The 21,906-nt window shown below is 43.2% G+C and overlaps 1 protein-coding gene across 1 annotated transcript in view; it reads left to right on the top strand.

Annotated features, from left to right (window-relative positions):
• The window catches only part of gatad2b (GATA zinc finger domain containing 2B), a 59,866-nt gene that overhangs the window by 33,469 nt on the left and 4,491 nt on the right, over nucleotides 1-21,906 (top strand). The window contains 10 exon segments of the mRNA XM_020586878.1: nucleotides 4,209-4,589; nucleotides 11,241-11,370; nucleotides 12,976-13,107; nucleotides 14,923-15,051; nucleotides 19,221-19,391; nucleotides 19,829-19,936; nucleotides 19,939-20,143; nucleotides 20,639-20,841; nucleotides 20,988-21,098; nucleotides 21,399-21,603. Coding sequence (XP_020442534.1) covers nucleotides 4,210-4,589; nucleotides 11,241-11,370; nucleotides 12,976-13,107; nucleotides 14,923-15,051; nucleotides 19,221-19,391; nucleotides 19,829-19,936; nucleotides 19,939-20,143; nucleotides 20,639-20,841; nucleotides 20,988-21,098; nucleotides 21,399-21,603 — 1,774 coding nt within the window. The 5' untranslated portion in view covers nucleotide 4,209.

Below are 21,906 nucleotides of genomic sequence, written 5' to 3' on the forward strand. Positions count from 1 at the left end.
GCGATATTATCAAGAAACAACTTAAAGTACAACAAGTGGCTAAAAGTTTATACTGAACTTAAATCAACTATTAATTGGTCACACAATGCACTAATAGTATAACCTCCCGTTAATAATTATGCAGGAATGACATACGACGTAACTTGGAACTCTCACACCAACTACCACACGGACATATTCGAGGCAAAACACAGACCTACAAGCTGTAATAACATAAATGCTAAGTAGCTAACGGCTAGCATTCTAAAGTGCCACAACACGGTCTGAATTAACCACTATCATTAACCAAAATTTAGCGTCTTACAACACAGATATTCGAGTATCAACACGATTAATACTACTCACATTAATAGTGATTGGTGATTATTTCACAATGTCCGTGTCATGCAAACATGTATCCCATGGTGAATTTCTGCAGTGATATACAGAAGATAGCTCCAGATCTCTACCTACTGGCCAGAACAATAACTACATGCATAACTGAATTAAAGGGGAACTAAATTAAAGAGGCTAAATAGAACAGTCTTTTTTTACAGGGTGTGTTGTCTCTAAATGTCTTAATTTGCTGGGTCTCATGCCGTCTGCTGCCAGCGGTTTAAAACACAAGACACACATGGGTCCCTCCTCGGATCCCTCCTCTGCCCCCACCCTCCCCACCGTGAATCCAAGCGCAAGATAGGCTTCATCATATTTTCTTTTCAGCTGGCTTTTTGGTTGATAAGGCTACTGCCTGTTGTTTCTTTGTCTGCTTGCGCTGAATCACCTACTTTTTTGTCGTCCATGTAACAAATTTATCCTTTTACGTTATTATGCCCACTACGTACACTATTGGCCCTCTGCTTGAACGTTTCCTTATATTGTTGCACGGCAGTTAACATGCCAACGTTAAACCGTTATTGTTGCACTATGGTTCCACTTTTTTCTCCCAGGCACGAACTGATGTTATTTTAATTTACTTGTGTTAATGACCCATTTCAAATTTTTTTCCGTTCATTGCGCCCCACCTGTCATGTCTTTATTCCCCACTAGTGGGGCGCCCCCCACACTTTGAGAACCACTGCCTTAAAGGGGACCAGTGGGCCCAAACCATGCCAGGTACATGCCGTGCTGCTAACTCCACCTTAGCACCAATTCTGCCACCAGTGTGTCGGCACTGATAGATGGAACAAACACTGTTTAACATCTGGTGCTAATGAAAATTCATGGTGTGTCGTTATGGTGCATTAATTGTGGCCCAAATTTGACAGTGAATAGCGGTGAATGATTATGCTAACAAGATAAACAAAAGAGCCTTCTTCCCATGGGTGTCGACATCCAGTTGTCCCCTGTATGTGATTGTTCGACAAAGTGCCTTTGCCGAATGATGTCACCGCCCGGTACGGTCTAAGTTGAACCGCCCATAGAAATGAATGGAGAGGGCTGCGCTTTTTCACACCTTTAAAACTCAGTCTGAAGCTCGTTTACAGTTCCTAAGGTCTGAAGATACTGGTGTGAAATCATAGAGGAGAGAAGCCAGTCAAGTTGGTGGCAAAACCTTTTACAGAGCTTGTATACCGTCTTTTACTTGTATGATATTCATACTCAGAAAGTAGAACTGAAGTAACCTTCATTAAGGGATGGTTAGTGCACCAGACTTTACGAGCAGTTTATCAAACCGCTGTTGAACAGGCAGAGCACAGACTTGCAGAAATGTGATGTTGTCACTGCTTTGCTCAAGTCCACTCACTGAAGTCCCTGTTTTACACATAAACCAACAGGTGAAGTCCTAGTTTTACCTCTACACCAGTGTAGGTGCCTCTTTACACACCACATTTGTAATCTGTGGTCAGTTGAGGTGTGAAGAAGTGAGGTGAGGCACATACCCCTTCCCCTGAACTTGTCAAAACTTTTCTCCTGGAACACACCCCCAATCGGGCACACTGCAGTGGAAACACATGCAGAACCCGTGACAAGCGTCACATGACTTGACACATTTCCTATATTAGAAAAAGCCCTCTTGGCAACTTGTTTCCACTACCATGGTGTAAACCGGCCCTCACAATGTATAGCCAAGCCATACAAGTATACACACAAAGATTTCTCAAATGTTTTGTCACCAGCTAATATAGAGATCCAGGCTATTCTTGGCCTGCTGTGTTTAACCCACTTCCATCAGCTTCTCATATTCTCTGATTTATTTATCCGTGTTGCATCCCAGTGAGTCGCTACATTAACTCTCAGGCCACTGTGGTTGTACTGGTTAGTTGAAAACTTTCTTTTGACTCGGGTGGTGTTGGATATAGAACAGTCCCAGCTGTGTTGTGTGTATTCACTCCTACTAAAACATTTGTTTTTATAATAAGACCCACTATTGGCCTGGCAGTGGTAGAACAGAACCAGGCAGTGCAGTGTGTTGACCTACCACAGTCCGAAGTGTCTTGTTGTGAATGTCTGCACTGGAATGTGGAGTGAAAAGGTGGATCTCTGATAAGACACTGAAACTGGGGGATAACAAGGCACATCTTCAGACAGGCTCTTTATAGTGTTGCACTCGGTTGTTCACATGAAAAGTCATAAATATGGTGACAGAAAATGATACCTAGATATTTTCTGGGATTTTTATTTATACTAGCTCACTCTTTTTGTCACTTACTAATGATGCCAATGGAAATAACATTTAAGGAAAACAGGTCTTGTGTAAAACTGAAGCATTCAACTACAAAAATCCACAAACAGTGCAGTCACTTCTGCAGAATGATATTTGCTGAGTGTTGGAACCTTGGCTCGTTTAACGCCATGGACAGCTCTCTTTGATGCTTTTCATAATCTGTGCAGTGGTTAGTTTGCAGATGGTGAAACACGCATTGAGTTGTCTTTAACAGCAACTCATTTCTGTCATAGTTTGTAAAATCCCATCTTTTCCAAGCTAAAACACAGTACCTCCTTGTGGCTGGGAATGATCCATATCTATCAATTTAATCTACTGGCATAGACTGGGAGGCTGATAGTGTCTGTATTTTGTCTCCTGGTGCTGTTTGTACACTCATTTTTAACTTCACTCAGCTTTTTTAGGCAGCTACCCTAGCTTAACTTGTGGTGTGTGAGCGAGCTGTGTGCACTCTGTGTCTATGTGCAGTAGTCTGTCCTGTGAGGTGACATGACAGTGAATGTGTGGACTCTCAAAGCTTGCTTTTGAGATTGTGGGGGTTATTTGTGGTCATTTTCTTGGTATTATCGTCAGCGATATATATTGCACACTCCTAGTTGGGTAATATGAAAAAGAGCTGAGAGAAAAGTTCAAACCCTGGCTACTTGTCACCTCCACACAGTTGACCAATCAGCAAGTGAGGTGGGTGATATCAGATCATTTGTTTGGAAAGGTGTGGAGGTAGGCAGTTTCTCAAGCTGCTTCACCAAGCAGTGATTAAGTATTCTGAAGTTAGGTGAAATGTGTAGTTGGGTGACCTAAATTCAGCTGGGTGTTGGAGATCCTGGTGCTTGATTGCCCCATGGTGTGGAGCTCCTCTCCTCTCCTTCCTCTCTCCATCCATCTATATGCCACCATTACACATCAATAACTGTCTCCTCTCTCCCCATAGCATCTCCTCTGTCTCCCTCCCTGTACCTTTCTGCAGGTTGCCCTGGCTCTGGAGCTCTATGTTTCTGATGAGCAGTCACTGGCCACATCAACCTGACCATTGTTTGGTTGGTTGGTTGTTGTGTCTTGTTGCTTTTCTCTTCTCTTTTCTCTCTCCTCTATCCACTCACCCCAACCAGTCGGGACAGAAGGCTGCCCACCAAGAGCTGGGGTCTGTCAGATCTTTCTTCGTTAAAGGGAGTTTTTCCTCCCCACTGTCGCCAAGTGCTTGCTATGTTTTTCCTCTATAATAGTAATAACAGTAAGGTCTAGACCTTACTTTGCTCTTTAATTTGTTTTATATGTTTAAACGGCATTGTGTACATGTTCTATGTTTTTTTGACTGTTTAATATTGGTTGATTATTGCTTTAGTCTATAGATATGTTTTTACTTTGCAGCACTTTGGGCCCTTTCTGAGTTGTAAAGTGCTATATAAATGATTTATTATTTATTATTATTATTATTACTTTGTAAAGTGTCCTGAGATGGCTTTTGTTGTGATTTGGCGCTATACAAAAAAAATTGAATTGATTGCTTGATGCGGTTCTGCTGACCCCTGTGTGTCCTCCACTGTTTCCTTGTGTCCTTCAGGATGGAGCGGATGTCTGAGGAGGCGCTGAGGCTCAACCTGCTGAAACGAGGTCTGGATTCACCCAGCGAGCGAGAGGAGGCTCTGGCCAAGCGCCATAAAATGGAGGGTCATGAGGCTATGGAGCGCCTAAAAATGCTGGCACTACTTAAGCGCAAAGACCTCGCTGACCTAGCAGCACTGGAGGTCACAGGGCCCCTGGGAGACGGGAAGGGTCCCGGAGCCAGTGCCCTCCACCACCAGAGTCTAATGAGTGCTGCTTATGAGGAGAAGCTGAATGGAAGCCTGAGGCTGGGAGGTCATGGTGGCCATGTTGGACCCAGTAAGAATGGGAAGGAGAACATCCTGGATGAGCCGGTGGATATGAGCGCTGGGAGAAGATGGTAAGAATGAACTATTTACACATTAAGAAGAAAGGGGAGCTGCTTTCATCTCTGCTGTGTAGCTCTCTACTGGCAACCCAAGGATTATATCTGAGTTAATAGGGTTTAACTATTTATCTTTTGGACTAATTAACATTTTGACAAGTTGACATCAAAAAGAATTTTTCTTATTTGGTGACCAAATAGACAGATGTATGTATTTTTAGAAAGTTTCTAAAACTTTGTAAGATCCTACAGTGAGATTGTTGTAAATAGTATTTGTGAAAGATCTGCCAAATCATTATGCCACTGTTACATCAGTATTGTAATACTAGTAGTAATGTGTTTTTCCAGCCATATTTCCCAGGGAGCCACCAGTTTGCAGGTGTACTTGCCCTTTTCCACAGCAGGCAGGTCAACTTGTCATGGTAGGAAGATCACAGCTGTTAATAATAACATTATTTTATTCAAGTGCCCCAGTAATACGGCAGCAACAAAGGCAGGACTGGAAAGTGAATTCAGTAATCATTACTTTTGTCATTTCCACCTCTAACATGTCAACGTGTGGTCGATCACCTGAGCCACTAGCAATGATAATCATGGTGATATATTTTATTGGCCAAGTATGTTACACACACACACACACACACACACACACACACACACACACACACACTGATGGTGGCGCTGTCCTTGCTTTGGCCATCGGGAGCACCTTGGGGTTCAGTGTCTTGCCCAAGGACACTTCGACATGTGGACTGGGGAGAACAGGATTTGAACCGCTGACCGCTCTACTTTCTAAGCCACTGCCATCCCTCTACGGACTCTGTCTGCCTGAAGGATTACTAACTACAGCCTTTGGTCAGAATGAGAGCCTGCACGCTGCAGATGTCAGTGGCTCTTGGTTGGACATTCCGGCTGTAAGGTGATATACAAAACACTAGGTTTTGTTTTTGTGGCAGGATCCTAACAGTTCTTAAAATTCACTGCATCTGGTGTGTAGTATTTTAGTGTCCTAGATGTGGTTTGATCAGTCTGCAGCCTCCACCGTGAAAAATGCTGCCATTATTCACATCCATCTTTGTATGTTACACAAGGCACCAAGGGGTTGAAGTTGACCCTCCAAAGTGTTGCAACGAGAGCTAGTATTTTTGCTGAAATAAGTTTGCCCCGTCCCCTGTATAAATGAGATGAGGCAAAAAAGGGGGGGGCTGGAGATCTGAGAGAGAGAGGGCTAGAGAGTGAATGAGGGGAGAGAGCAGTGTCAACAAGAACAAAGTGACTCTGAAAATTTAAACGTTATCTTGTGATTGTTTGCCAGTGGTTACTGTATAAAGCTCAAATAAACACAGCCACACCTCTGCACTCCCCTGTGGGAATAACTGTGTGAATGCAGCCAAAACACACACTTCTGTCTGTTCTGCTGTGCACCTTGTGTGTTTGCGTGTCACCCTGCCCTCAGACACACAGACCTGAAACTAGATGCACATAGTAGGTTACTGTAATTCCCGATTTCCATTTATATTTATATATATATATATATCTCATACAAAATCGGATAACGGTCATTTCATTCTCAAATTAGCGACAAGCTACACAGACGCCGTGATCAGCATCATGCCAGAAGCTGTGTAAAAAGAGCACAGCCGGCTTTTTTAAGTTCAGTGTAAAAGGGCTTAAAACAGCCGCCTTGAAGGAGGCTCAGAATACTTTGCTACGATCTCTGTGTAAAAGGGCTTACAGTGTACAATCAGAAGGTGCCTCGGTGAAAGGAAATCTCAGAATCTGCTAAATACAGACAGTTTCCCTCAAAGTGCAAAGCACTAGTAACACTCGAGAACAGAAAAGCCAGCTTAGTCTTTGCCAGAAAACATATAAAAAAGCCTGCACAGTTCTAGAACTAGATTTTGTGGACAGATGAAACCAAGATTAACGTTTACCAGAATGATGGGAAGACAGAAGTATGAAGAAGGAAAGGAAGGGGTCGTGATCCAAGGCTTTACCACACCATCTGTCAAACATGACGCAGGCAGTGTTGCAGCATGGCGATGGGTGGCTTCTAGTGGAACTGGATCACTGGTGTTTATTGATGGTGTGACTGCTGGTAGAGGTAGCAGGATGAATTCTGAGGTAAATGGCTTTATACTAGATACCCAGATTTATCCAAATGCTTAAGGCAGCTGCAGTAAATGTCTGGCAAATCAAAGGGAGGAAACTCGGCATCTGATCACGTCCATGGGTTCCAGACTTCAAGCAGTCATTGGCTGCAAAGGACTTGCATCTATATATTAAAATTTCTAGTTGTATATAATTTTATGCTGTATGTCCAGTTACTTTTGAGCCTCTGAAAACTGGGGAGTATTTATAAAAATGTCTAATTCCTAAATGGATATTTTTGTTAAACCCCTTGAATTAAAGCTGACAGTCTACTCTTTAATAACATCATTATTGCTTCAATTGAAATCCATTGTGGCGATGCAAAAGTTGCACAACAGTCCAAACACTTCACTGTAAGGGACGGACATCGCTGTAATTATATGACATCCAAACAATGCAAAACATAACAACTGGCTGGACCCAAATATTCAACTATTCAGATATATGTTGGGTAGGGAGTCAGCTTTCAATTTTAGTATTCAAATATTTGAGACAGCAGGAAGTGTCATTGCAGTCTGAGTCCAGTGATGCTGAAGAACAAGAACACAGTGGAGACGGCTTGGTCTCGCTAGCTGGTAGGGACAGGCATCATGATGGGGAGACAGCATTGTGATTTAAAACCACCTCTGAGCGCAAAGGTACAGATGCACAGAGACTTTATCAAACAACAGCCTGGAGTTTCATTGTGTAGTTCGGCCAAATGTGACAGTCCTTTTCAGCCAGTGAGGACTCTGGACTAAACCTGGTAAGACCTCAGGCTGTAATCTGAAGTTTCATTGTGTAGTTTGGACAAATGTGACAGTCCTTTTCAGCCAGTGAGGACTCTGGACTAAACCTGGTAAATCCTCAGGCTGTAATCTGAAATCATAACTATGTAGCTTGATTATTTTAAATTTTGAAATATGAAGTCATTCATCCAGTGCAGACAGGGAAGGTAGTAGAGTGGAGTGTTTGGATGAAGGAAGAGATGACTACGTGGAGCGCCTCCTTGTATTAAAGTAATTCCATCCAAAGTCTGACTAAAACTGAAACTAGTTGAACAGATGCCTGTGAGCTGTGCATCCAGAATAAGTCTGGGGCAGAGGACCATTGCCCAGTCTGTTCATCCCCTAAACCCAATTGTTGAGAACATATCCATGGCTATTAGCTTGTTTCTGTCTCGGCCAAGTAAGCATTGATGCTAAAAACACGATCGTTACTGTACTTCTGTCCTTCAGAATAGGATCCTGCATTTTACAGGGAGAAAGGGCAACTTTAGCATTCTCATTGCGCTGTTTCATCCAAGTCCCTTTGGTATAGTAATTAGTAAATGTTTATGTATTTGGATGTAATTTCACGGGCAGATTCTTAGGGACATGTACATTAATTCTACTTACACTTTGGTGGCGATCACCAAAATAAATCCCAGTGGAAAAACGCGTACAGTGTGTCGACTGGATACGTCTGTGCTGGGATCAGATTAGCTCACACAGTCCGTACGCATACACGGTGACATTAATTGTAATTTTTGTAATACAAATACAGCATTGTTATTTTTAGGTACTTATATTGGTGCTCCGTATCGGCAAGTACTCAAATGTAAGTACTTGTACTTGGTCTGGAAAAAAAAAAGGTGCATCTCTGTACTCAACATGTTGCGGAGCTGCGCATGGAACGGTAGAGAGGACTAGTGTCGTATCACAAGAGTCCATGGAGCTGTTTCTTTTTGCTCTAATCGCCACAAAAATGCATCCTTTTCTAATTAAAGGTGTGTGTGTGTGTGTGTGTGTAAATTTAACATGAAACAGGCCTTTATAGGGAGTAAGTAACAGGTTAACGTGCGTCTTCTCTGCAGCAGTGGAAGTAAATGAAGCCTTGAAAACTGATGCAAACAGGTCCTACAGGTGTCTTCACTTCTGTTGATGACTTATGACAAAAGACTGTTACTACACCCTTTGAAGTGTTGTTTACAAAAAGGAAATTAGCACAGAAAAATTATAGTGACACAAACTTTTGAATGATACTGTAAATAAGATTACACCACAGCCTTTAGAGGTTAGTTTATTATGGCTTTAAGAGTAATGCGACATTATTTATTATTCTTACCACTAGGTTGCCTCAGTGTCTGTGTGGTGTGCATGGACAGTAGTGATTTAGTCCCTGGTGGTTTAGTGGCTGGTTTCTCTCAGATGAAGTGGGTCCAATGTGCTTTTTCCTCTTTTTTTACAACCAATCTGTCACTGTTATTGTCTAATCTTAGAGGGAAAAGGTTGCTGACAAACTTTGTCAGTTTTTGTTAATGAAACCAGTACTATTCAGAACAGACACACTCTTGCACTCTAAATTGATGAAGCCCATGAATATCAAAAGCAGAAACGTATAAGGGTACATAAAAGGAGTAGTCAGAGCCTTTGGTTTAGCACTTCATGTTGAGCTTTTAGCTCTGATTAACTCTGAGATGTCTCTGCAACTCGAGTCTGCCTATGGGAAATTAAATAGATTGGACATGATTTAAAGTGCACATGTGTATGTAAGCTCCCAGAATGTATGTGGCTAGTGATGCCAGAACCAAGCCATGAATGCCAAATCAGTATGTGGAAGCCTAGAGATCTGAGTGAGGGTATAAACCCCTCCAGCTCCCGGGTCTCACCTGGTAACCACCTTGTTCAGGGAAGGGAGCACAGCGTGAGGAGACTTCCATCTGAGTACTTTTAGCTTCTCGAAGCTCTTCATCAAAGACGATATAAATTCTTATATAAAATCAGGTATTGAAATACTGGGCAAATATCAAATGCTTAGCAGAGGTGTGGCCAACACAAACAAGTATAGTCCAACCAGTAATGTGACCACATAAAGACAACACAAGCAGGCAGGTGAAATTACCTATAGCTTAATGTCCATTTTTACAGCATTAATTTAAAAACAATCATCAGTACCACTACAGTCATGTTGTACTCTGCTGAGAACACAGTCTATTTTAATACAGGTCTTTTTATCAGACTCTCATCAACTCCATTTTTCTTTTTTTTTCTTTTTTTTAATACTACTGATGCAAGTTGAGCTACCATCAACAAAGCTATTTCAGTAGCTTACACAGGAAATGATGTTTGCAATACTTTTCACCAAAAAATTCTGGTGAAGCGTTGAGTTTCGTTCAGTGCAACAAGGTAAAGTTAAGGCCTGATGTGCCTGTGGAGTTGAACTGCTCTGTTAGTGGTGTAGAAATGGACGTTACACCGAATTTATCGGGAGAACAGGTAAACATGGAAGTGTTGAGTTGGATTAACAGACAGCAGGGGGCGTTACAAATGAAGGCCTGGTTCAAACTGGAGCCCAGGATTTTATGGCTGCACACTTTATCAGTATTAGGAAATGGCCCAGGTACCTGCTACATAACTTATAAAGCTGTGTGCAGGATCCTTACCAAGGGTTTATGTCCATACGGACAAGAACAACTCTGTACGTCAAAATAACCAGAGTTATAAAACTCATTCATCACTCATTTGGGTTTGCACTCAAATTTCCCTTCATGCATCACAACTAACTTATAGATGTATACACATGGACATGCCTCAGCAGGGTCACAAAATGTTCTATAATAAATCAGCTCCAAATGCTGTGATTTGGGTTGTCCTGCATGTTTTAAAATAGAGAGATGCTTATGGAATAGTACACATGACATAGCTGACCTGATTGTTTATAACAAACAACCTCCCATGGGCAGTTTAGAGTCACCGGTCAACCTAAGCTGCATGTCTTTGGATTGTGGGAAGAAGCTGGAGAGACCCCACTCAGGCACAGGGCAGAACATGCAGACTACACACAGAAAGGCCCCGGGGTCGGCCCGGGCTCGAACCCAGAAACCTCTTGCTGTGAGGTGACAGTGCTAACCACTATGCCGCTTTGCCGCCCCTGCTGCTTCTCACTGTCTCAAAAATGTTTTCATACATGTGCAACGTTCTCTCATTAAATCTGTTTTTATAACAGGTACTTCTTTATTTTAGGTAATTTGGAATTTGTTCATAAAGATATGTGTGTAGTGTCTGTTCTTATCGTGTTGTTTGCTGCTCTCTACTACTGTTGGAACACAGAAATTTCCCCATTGTGGGATCAATAAAGTCCTACCTACCTAAAGATAAACTCCTTTGAGGGAAGGGGCGTATTTAAGCCCTTTTGTCCGTACAAGGAAGCTATAAATGAGGCCCTTGGTATCTTTAGAAACTTGAGCGTCTCCAGTAGAATTTAGGAGCAAAGGCTCTGTTGGTTTGAACACTGTTTGCCTGGTTCAACATAGTTTAATTGAAACCTATCCTGACAGCCCTGTTAGCAGCCTCTAGAAGGCACATTGTTCTCACAGCCACCTCCACCAAAGTGGTTTGAACTTCCTGGCAAACTGAGCTGTGCAACTCTCAAGTCTCCCTCAAAGCTTCATGTCCAGATAAACTTTTAATAAACTGTCTTATGTGATGATGAAGATGCATTTCAGATGTTACAAAGGATGACAAGATTTCTTGGTTTTCTTCTTTCCACCTGAAGTGATGTGGAGCATGACAGGCAGACACCATCTCCAGATGTCATCATCCTGTCAGACAATGAGGTGTCCAGCCCCAGAACAACACCTCGCCCCGAGGAGCGCCTGCACCAGGCCAACCTGGACATGTTCAAGGTAGAAACCTCGATAGCGGTCACAAAATGATGCCTTCCATGTACAAGTGTTTCCAACCTGCAGGGTCTGAAATCAGCTTTTTGACAAACCAGCGAAGTGCCTGACGGATTTAACAAATATCCATCCGCCAAACTTTTTTTTTTAATCAGCCAAAGTAATAAATTGCCGTTTTGTGTCACAAACATCTGCTTGAGGATTTCATTGAGATATGAAGGTATTCTAATGTTTCCATTGCGGTGTTGCAGCGGGGTTGGGGGGTTCTGCAGTGCTGTTCATCTGACCTGACCCTTCTGCTCTCCCTCTCCCACAGCAGCAGCATGTCACCTGCTGCCCTCCTCCTACATCTCTCTCATCCTGACCCTCTCTCGCTGCTTCAGCTACACTGGCTGAAACCAGTCTAAATCCAAAACGAATAAACTAGATCGCCAATCACACCGATCAGACTCATGAGCTTTCCCACGTGTGTTTTTTGATATTCTCCTTCACTGAGAACATGGAACATTCAGCATCTGAGTTTGTGGACTAGTATTCGGTTTATCCACTTGCAGAGCCGTCCATATAGACCCACGCCGCGTACAGCGTGCTGACCACATCAGCAGCTGTATTCTAGTGTTAGCTTAGCCAGCCTTACTAGTTTGCTAATAACAGAATCTGACAGCGTTGTGTTAAAAAACAAACACGGGGTGGTGGAGCTCTTCACAGATGGTGCGTTGTCATGTGCATGTCTGTGTGTGAGAGAGAAACAGAGCAGTGCACGGAGGGACTGAGCACAACACTAATAGGATTTATCCTATTTTAAATCAATATGTGGCAGGCAGTGTTGATACTGATGTGGTCTTCATAAATAAGTCAATATATGGGAAACACTTATGCTAAATACATACCCAAAGAGGCCAGAGCAAAATATGAAGCAGGGTTATTTTAACAGCCCGTATCAATCAGCAGGTAACACATTTATTAAATTCATTTTTTATTAAAATTTAAAAGCCAAAATACAATTCTATAAAAAATAAATTTGAAATTTTGTAAACCCATTGGTTGCTTAATCATTTGAAGCAACTTGAAGCTCCTCCTGAGACACCGCTCTCTACCACCATCACTCACTTCTCTCCGGTCTGTGTCGGCGTGTGGTGCATGACTACGCACCAGCCCGTATTCCATGGGGACCCAATGCTACTCTGCCTCTTAATGGCTATGGTTACACTGTGACACAGAAGCAGGGCACCCACTCTCAGGATACCGGTAGTCTTCTGAGATCTAGTCGCCAAATGGAAAATCTACGGGCATTTGGTGGCTGCTGGGTGTTAATTTCCTACCCTGCCAACATGTGTAACAGGTCACTGCCATTGCTGTCAAAGTGAATGTCTACAGACTCATCAAATAACGAGCACATTAGGAAGTGACTGAAGCCACAGAGCATGTCCAAACAGGGCTTCATTACAGTGGGCTTTCTGTGGCACATCACGTGGCTGCTCTTAGCCCCTTTAAAGCCTTTAATAAAGAGTGTATGTAGGCAGGCTGTTTTAGTTCTGAGGTGTTCAGTAAGTTGCCTTAAATGTGCCATCTGGATGCCATGTGTCACTTGTGACTGTGTGTGCGTTCCAGGGGAAGTCAGGAGAGGAGAGGCAGCAGATGATCAAGGCTCTGAGAGAGGAGCTGCGTCTGGAGGAGGCTCGCCTGGTGCTGCTCAAGAAGCTCAGGCAGAGCCAGATGCAGAAGGAGAACGTGGTGCAGAAGGTCAGTTGCTGCTGCTGATTGCCTCACGTTCACTGGCACAGACCCACAGCCAACGCCGTGCACCGCTGGCTGTTCACTGCCTGCCTCTGCCTGACTGTTGACTATTCAGCGGTGGAATGTTGTATAATTGTTTTACTCCACTACTTTATGCTTCTGCTGATTTTCTTGTTGGAAAAATCAATCAGCAACAAATGGAAGCAAAATGAATAAAAACAGACATAACAAAGCTACAAAGAGATGCAATTTGCAAAGCAACTTTATTTATATAGCAAATTTCATACGCAGAGGCTATTCAGAGTGCTTTACAGAGGCAAGGAAAACAGTAACAGCATTAAAACCAGAATGAAACCAGTTAAAACAGAGTGAACATAAAACATTAAAATGAGATCAAATGAAAAAGAACAAAACCGCAAAATACACAGAAATCTAGCAGTTACAGTATAGAAGGTTCGGCCTAGAACCCAGTCAGCCGAAGGCCCAGGAGAACGGTTTTCAGTTGAGACTTGAGGGCAGCCAAGTTGGTTCATGTCTGAGGTCCTCAGGAAGCTGGTTCCATCTGTGTGCAGCACAGTAACTGGTTCTGACCTGAGCCTCTACCAGCTGACTGCTTCCTAAGGACCTGAGCCCTGCTGGGTTTGGAGTCTTCAGGGAGGTCAGAGATGTATTTTGGCCCCACACCTCTGAGTGATTTATAAACAAGCAGGAAGCACTTCAAAATCGAGTCTGTAGTAAAGTGGTAGCCAGTGGAAGGATTTAAGAACAGAAGTGATGTGCTCAGTTCTCCTGGTTCTGGTTAAAACTCTGTAATAATCAATAAAAATCCATGCTCAGGAGCAACTGTCAAACATTCACTTCACTGGACATTGGAAATCAGCTGTACATTCTAATTTTACTTGACATCAATTAGTTTCACCACCATGTGGGCCCAGTTGAGCAAGTCGATGCTGTAACTTGGTGGAAATTATGATTTTATTAATAACTGTCAAAGTTATTGTAGCTTTGCCCTTTTCTTTAGTTTGAAAGTATTAAAAGCCTCTGCGTGTTTGTGGTGCTGAACAAGTTATTTAAGGGCAGAAAGGACACATTTCTGAATGCATTTTATGTTTGGTGACTTGTTTATTGTGTAAATGAAAAGTATTGGTATTTAAATCAACTGCCAAGCTTTACTGTGTCCAGATAAAATCCACAGTGCATCTTTAATATGCACACAGTCAGGAGCCTGGATGGGTTCATGTAGTAGCAGACAGGGTGGTCACTGTGAAGAATTAATATCAGCCCAGTAACGTCTCCTCTCCTGTACAAGAAGGACGATGATGTTAGAGCTGTCAGGTAGAACAATGACGGTGGTCCTGGATAGCAGTTGTGAAGAAGTGCAAGAGGGAGGTCCTGCAGGGCTGGCTCTCTTTTATTTAAGTTACAGTAAGAACAACGGACTCTGTGATGAGCTAATCTCCTTAGATAAAATATTGTGTGTACTCATCCTGGTATAACAAGCTCAAGTGTCTGATACTATACAGAAACAAATGGCTGTCTGGATGTTTAAAAAACATTTAGAAGACTTTTGTGTGCTGTAAAAATTGATGTCACTATTTATAACAAATATGTGATCATTATTAAATTAGTTAAAGTCACCGTCATGGTGAGCCAAAGTAAAGATTGGCTGCGATCATGGTGTAAGTTGTAAATGAGTACTGTAGTAGCATCTCCGGTATTGGATAGAATGTGAAGAAGACCTCATCTGTAGCATGAGCATGGCAGGGTCTGTTAGCGTTACTGAAGCCTGGCCTGCTATATTGTGTTGATGGCCGTGTGCAGGTCCCGGTGGTCCAGAACGCCGCGTCCTCTGTGCAGCCTCCTCCCATCCACAGCTCTCCTGGCCTGGGGAAGCTACCTGTGAGACCCGGCCTGCACAACCCTGAACCCCAGAACCTCCGTACTGCACAGGTTTGTGTTTTTCCCACACACGCGAGCAGCATTTTAACTTCTACAGCTCCACCTGTTCAGTTCAGTTCAGTGTAGTCAGCTGACCTAACAGCTCTGTGTTACACTAAATCACCAGAATGTCTTCAAGTACAGCTACATTACTTAAGCAAGTTCAAATTTGAAGTCTGAAATGTCCGTTTCCCCTTAAATGCACAGCATCTGCGTATCCATTCAACCCTGTTCCTTGTGTTGATATTGCGATCAGTACCTCAAATCACAGTTTGTAAAGTTGCACTTCCAGACACTGGAAGCACATAAACCAACACGGCTTTATTTTTAATAATTATTTGCATCTGCATTTCTTTCATATTCTTTTTGTAAATTCATTTTGTAATTGTCCAGGTTACAGTGAGAATGTGTCATAATTTGTAGAAAAGGCTGGCTAGTGTACACTCACCAGCCACTATTGGCTACACCTGAATGCACGTCAACATTTTGAGCTTGTTAAGGTGGAAGTGTTGCATTCAATTGCATATAGTTGTACACGTGTCCCTAATAAAGTGGCTGATGAGTGTACATGTTTGGGGGAAAGTGGAAATTGTGTAAATATCCTCAGTTGGTATTCTTTCTTCCTGTCACAGCGTGATTTCTGTCTGATAGAAACCAATGACGGCAGTTGTTTTAAATCATGCTTCCTTTGTCAGACCTACACGTTACACTGATCCGGTAATTTTAGCTAAATAATGAATGAGAACAAAATGTATTTGTGGTGGTGATTTAGTTGAATCGGGTATTTGTCCTGGTATAAAGCTAATGTAGTATCAGATCAGTCCAATCAGCTGCAGTGTCCAACCACTAACAGCATGTCGGTCCGATAAAAGACCTACTCAAAGGATGGTCTCACATCCTCATTCATGTCTCTTCCAAGCAGCCTCCTCCCTCCTTGCTCCTCTGAACGACAGTAAGGGAATTGAGATGTCCTTTGTTATGGTAGACTGAAAAGCTTTCCAAGTCATCCGAGCAGAGTGAGGAGATTCTGGCTCTATCTCAGATTTATTATATGCATCCATGTTTTACTCACTTGCATCACTTCCTGTCATCTTAGTCCCACCCACTTAAGGTGCAAGGAAAAGATAGAAAGAGAAAGGAGAGAGGAATCAAGGAAATGTGTTCAGAAGACATGAGATGTCCATCTGATTCCTGATAAAGGGACATGTTGGTCCATTAAACACTTCCACAAATGATGGTGCTTTGTATCCTTTCTCGTGGTTCCTCAGAGCAGATATCCTGGGATGTCCTCCATCCTCATTCAAGTGAAATGACTTTCAGTGAGAAAACAATCATATAAGAGACTTGAGATGCAGCCAGTGAGAAGGTGCCATGTTTACTAGGCAGGGAGGACCTAAGAAAAACATCAATCCACACTAGGGATGTCTTTTTTTTCCCCTGTCGGTTTTCTATCCGTCTCTTGTGAGTCCCCTGACTTCGTTGAGATCCAGTCCTGTATCACTGAAGGACTTGGTTAACATAGCAAAAAGCATCCTTGTAAAAGCTTGGTTTTGTGGCTGGGGCTCCTTGTTTGCTAGTCTAGACTATTTAACATAAATTTGGCTTTGAGTGCAGCATCTCATTTGGAAGAATCCTACCAGAAAACAAAGCAGAGTCGTCTTTTCCACAGGTGAAAGTCAAAGTCATAATCCTGAGGCTTAGGTTCTTCAGAGGTCTCATCATCCCAGTATTTTCTTAACATTTTCTTCAGCTCTCTGAGTGCAGAGACAGAAGGCTGCTACGTTGGCGTAGTCTGACAGTAGGACTGGTTTTAGTTTAGAGAATGAAAGGGTTAATCGAAGGTCCACTGATTATGAGACAGCCTCTTGCTGGAAGCCTTTGTTCTTCATAACGTAGTTCTGCTGCTCCATTACATGTTGAGATGGTATTAAATATTCAGCAGATCTGTGTGTGTGCATGTGTTCTTGTACTTGCTATATAGTGAAGACCAAAAAAAGTATTTTTTGCTCACTGGTCCTCACTCTTCTGAAACACCTTTGTGAGTAAGACTTGGTTTTAGGGTTCAGGTTACAGTTAGGTTTAGGTTATGGTGGGGTATTAGGGTTTAGGGTTAGGCATTTAGTTCTGATGGTTAGGGACAGGGTGAGGGCCTAGGCAATACACTGTATTAATAAGTGTCCTCACAGAGATGGAAGTGTGTGCGTCCCTGCGTGCATGGTGATATTTTGCCTGGTTTGTCACCAGGCCACTGCTGCCCCCTGCTGCCCACACTGTGTATCATATCTGTCTAAACACTAATGGAGCTGTGTACAACATGAAGGGACAGCTCCTGGTGTAATGTTGCTGCTGGATGCACCCTCAACCTGGTCTGTGTAAAAAAAAAAAATGTCACCAGAAGTGCCTCGTTCATTAAGAGATTAACACAGTATTATGCACTGAGCTGTTTATTGGTTTCACATGCTAATACGACCATGTTTTTTATTTTGTTGTCTTACTGATAGGTTTATAATAGCTTGTACACCCAGTTTATATCAGCAATAATAGGCTAATTATTAGAAACACTTTTCAGTGTAACACAGCACTAATGAACACCTCTTTAAATAAGTTTGGCCAAAAAGCATTGGACTTGCTGTTTAATGCAGAACTGCTGGATTAGACTTTGTTTTAGTTAGGTGAACCTGTCCAATTAGGCACTGAGTCTGCATTGAGTAAAGACAGAAGAAGTCAGCAATCATTCAGTGAAATTTAGTCAAATCTGCTTATTCAATCCAAATCCCTTATTTAATCAGTTAAAGTTTAGCTGTCAAAAGTGATCTACGTTATGCAGACATGCTGGCAGTGGCCCTCTGTGTGTTAGCAACCTGTAGCTTCGACCTCCGAGCATAGCAGGAGGTAGCCTATGGAATAAGTATAGTTTATAGTTCACCAATTACAGTCACAGCTGTTTATATTGGAGCTGTACAGGGCTCCATTCTTAGCATGGGGACATCAGCTTGATTTTATTGCTGAAGAGAGGAGACACAGCTGGAGGTGTGTTTTGCTCCTTCAGAGCAAAACGTACCTGAGCACCATGTCACTGTTAAATGGTCTTATATTTGTACAGCACCTTTCTATGCTTTACAGCACACTCAAAGCGCTTTCACACTATTTGGCCATTCACCCAATCACTCACACACCGGTGTCATCACCGGGAGCAACTGGGGGTTCAATGTCTTGCTCAAGGACACTTTGACACGTTGACTGGACAAGCCGGGGATTGAACCATTAATCCTCCGGTTAGGAAATGACCCGCTCTACCTCCTGAGCCACAGCCGCCCCTCGCTGACCAGCTGCGTTAAAACTGAACCAAAGTGCATGTATTTCTTACCTGTGATATTATGATGGAGGTTTGTCATTTAAACCATAAAATTGATTCAGTATATTTGTGTCACAAGGTCTGAATGTATACATTGTGGAACAGGTTTATGAACCAGTATTTAACAGTATTTTAATCTGGTCACATGACTACATTGGCTTTATCATGTGCACATCACTAATGGTCTAACAGAACTGACTCAGAAGAACAACTTGTATAACAATAGAAATGTGGAAGGCAGCACAGGACAAAGTAATGCTCATACTGCAGCAGGCACACACACAGTCAGGTAGTGAGTGGCCTTATTTACCTGAGAGAAAGACGGGCCATTATTTACTCTGACTTTACCTAGAGATTAGAGACAAGCCTTTATTTGTAATGTCCCCCGGTTCCTATTAATCCCAACTCAACACTTCCTCCCTGTTTACCTATCGTCCTGATTAATTCAGTGTCATATCTGTTTGCACAGCACTAACTGATCAGCTCAACTACAGAGGCGCATCAGGCCTTTAGTTTGTCTGAGCATTTGTCTGAGCATTGTCACATCAGTGTTGAATGTATAAACACCAGAACTGCTGTTCTGTTGGTGGTAGCTAAACAAAGAAGGAAGAACAACTGGAGTTAATGAGTCTGAAACTATGAATTGTGTTAGAAATAGAAAGCGATCTCAGTAGAGTGGTAAGTGTAGCATAACTGTAGTTGTACTTATGAGTTTGTGTTATGGAATATACTGAATTTATCTTGTAAATGCAGTTTTCTTTACTGATACTGACCCACCTTTATTTACGTATGATGTTCCATGATGATGGTCTTTTCTCTTCTGTAGGGGCATACAGTCATAAGATCAGCAGCTAATGCCAGCCTGCCACCCATGCTGATGTCCCAAAGAGTGATAGCCCCAAACCCTGCCCAGCTTCAGGGCCAGAGGGTCTCCTCCAAGCCTGGGATGTCTCGCTCCAGCTCCAGCAGCATGGCCAGTGCTGTCAGCTACCAACAGGTGTGGGTTTGTATCATGCACTGAGGTCTGCACTGCCTTCAGTAATGTCATACTGTACTGACAGTTTAACTTAAAGCATGAGGAAAAAAGACAAAAACCAAATCCTTTGGGTAGAGCTCCAGGCACTGCGCATCACCTGGGACGGTATGTAAAACCTAAATTAAAACAGAAAACAGTGATGTGTAAATCTTCTGCGTCCTATGTTACACTAAATCATGATGCAGTCACCTGTTGACATCACCTGGTTCACATGGAACCATCCTTTCATTGTTTTACCTTGTTACTGGCCGTGAAATGCAGCCGACCCGACTTTTATTGGAATGTGTTGCAGCATCAGAAATGAAGTGAGCGTTTATTTTGAACAAAGCAGTGTTCTCATGTGAGTTTTTATAGTGAAAAATTAATTTTTCCAAGCAGTGGAACGTGTCTTCCTGCAGGCTAGCCAGCAGGTAGCAGCTTCCCAGCGCTCTGGCTCCAGTGCCATGTACATGAATCTGGCTCACATGCAGGCCGCAGCGGCAGCGGCGGGGGGCGGTCAGCTAGCGGAGGTGTGAGTTCACTGGGCGACCAGGCCAGCAGCCAGGCAGCAGCCAAGCTGGCCCTGAGGAAGCAGCTGGAGAAAACCCTGCTGGAGATCCCTCCACCCAAACCCCCCGCCCCGCTTCTCCACTTCTTGCCTTCTGCTGCCAACAGCGAGTTCATCTACATGGTGGGCCTGGAGGAGGTGGTACAGAGTGTGCTCGACAGTCAGGGTAAGCAGCTGACACTCGGGGAGATCACCCATATCATTCTCTTCCATTGTGAACATAAAACTAAGATCAGAATGATGGCTAAAAGAAGCACTAATGTCAGGGTGTAAGAGGCTACTTGTTTTAGGCAGCGTTCCAGATTGTAAAACTAAACCTTACTGACTGTGTAATCAAAAGCTTAAAGGGCACTGCAGTGCTTTCCCCTTCTCCGTCTGAGAAGAATGTGAGAGTACATGTACAGTCAAAGGGTCATAGCTCAGTCAGTCTTGCTGCTGTTTGTAAAAGTAAAGGGTGGTTCTGTGAAGTTAGTTTCTGTTCTTTTGCTGCAGTTAGATGTGGATACTTTAAGCTAACTTTTTTTTTTACAAACTAACTTGGTAGTAGTGAGATGAAGTTGTTGCTGTTGGAAAGCTGCACCAGTGAGAAAGTGGCCGTGTTGCACTGCCTACACACAGTACGTCACTGTGTTGGTAAGCTGAAGCGGACTCTTCTCTGTAGGTAAACTCAGAGGGACACTGGCCCGCATGGAGCCTTTCTTCTGCGCCCAATGCAGAACCGACTTCACCCCTCACTGGAAGCAAGAGAAGAGTGGGCGAATCCTCTGTGAGCAGTGCATGACATCCAATCAGAAGAAGGCTCTGAAGGCAGAGCACACCAACAGGCTGAAGAACGCCTTTGTTAAGGCCCTGCAGCAGGAGCAGGTCCGCGCCACTCTAGTTGTATACTTACATTCATATCATATCATTACAGTATAAACATTGTTTTATTGCCCATCTCTACGCCGTAGGGAATAGATGAATGTAATAATCCATGTAAAGACCTGAATGTGCATGTGCCTCCATGTCAGGAGATCGAACAGAGGCTGCAGCAGCAGGCGGCCCTCTCTCCCAGCTCGGCCCCTACTGGCCCCAGCGCCTCCAAGACTGACTCCATGATCCGACATCATGCCCTCCGCCAGGTACACTGTTGCGTGCCACTGGACGGCCCTCCTCCTCGCCTGTATTATCATATTAGTTTGGAACCGGCCTTAAAAAACTGCTCCTGAATGCGGGAGTTAACTAACGATTATATCGTTATGTCATGAGTTCATTGATTGTTTTTCTGTTGAATTGACTGAGTTGTTTGCTTAATGTCACTGGTCCTGACAAACTTCAAAGGCTATTTAAAACATTAATAGCCAAACTACCTTTGTAAATTCATAACTACATAAAACAAAGAAATGCGCCGTAATCAGGTGTGTTGTCTGGATTGTCCTCAGGCCCCCCAGCCCCAGGCCTCACTGCAGCGAGGTCTGTCCAACTCAGCACAAGGCGTCTTGTCCAACTTCGCCCAGGCTTCCCAGCTGTCAGTGGCCAGTAGCCTCATGGGAATGACTAGTGCTAAGCACTGTGGCAGCGGTGGAGGCAGCAGTAGCAGCAATAGACTGCAGCATGACAGCCGCCGGCAGATCTACAACATCCCAGGTACGCGCTGTACACCATCTACTGCATGTCTGTGTGATGGAGTCACCTCGTGTTCACCAGGGATGTTCTGGTCATAGTCCTTTAATATTCAGTTCAGTGCACATTTGCAGAGCACTCACTGCACCAGTGCAGCATGCTCACCAGCATGAGGAACACTTTTTTTATTCTCAGCAGTTCTATGTTTCCACCCACACTTTCAGTCTCATCTCTTCTTCTTTGGCATTCATTGATTTATTTCTTCATTTATCATAAAATCAACATTTCCTGTTAGCATTTTACATTTAAAAGCCGAGCAGGAAGAGA

This window comes from Monopterus albus, unplaced genomic scaffold (assembly GCF_001952655.1).
Source record: "Monopterus albus unplaced genomic scaffold, M_albus_1.0 scaffold427.1, whole genome shotgun sequence".
Lineage (NCBI taxonomy): Eukaryota > Metazoa > Chordata > Actinopteri > Synbranchiformes > Synbranchidae > Monopterus > Monopterus albus.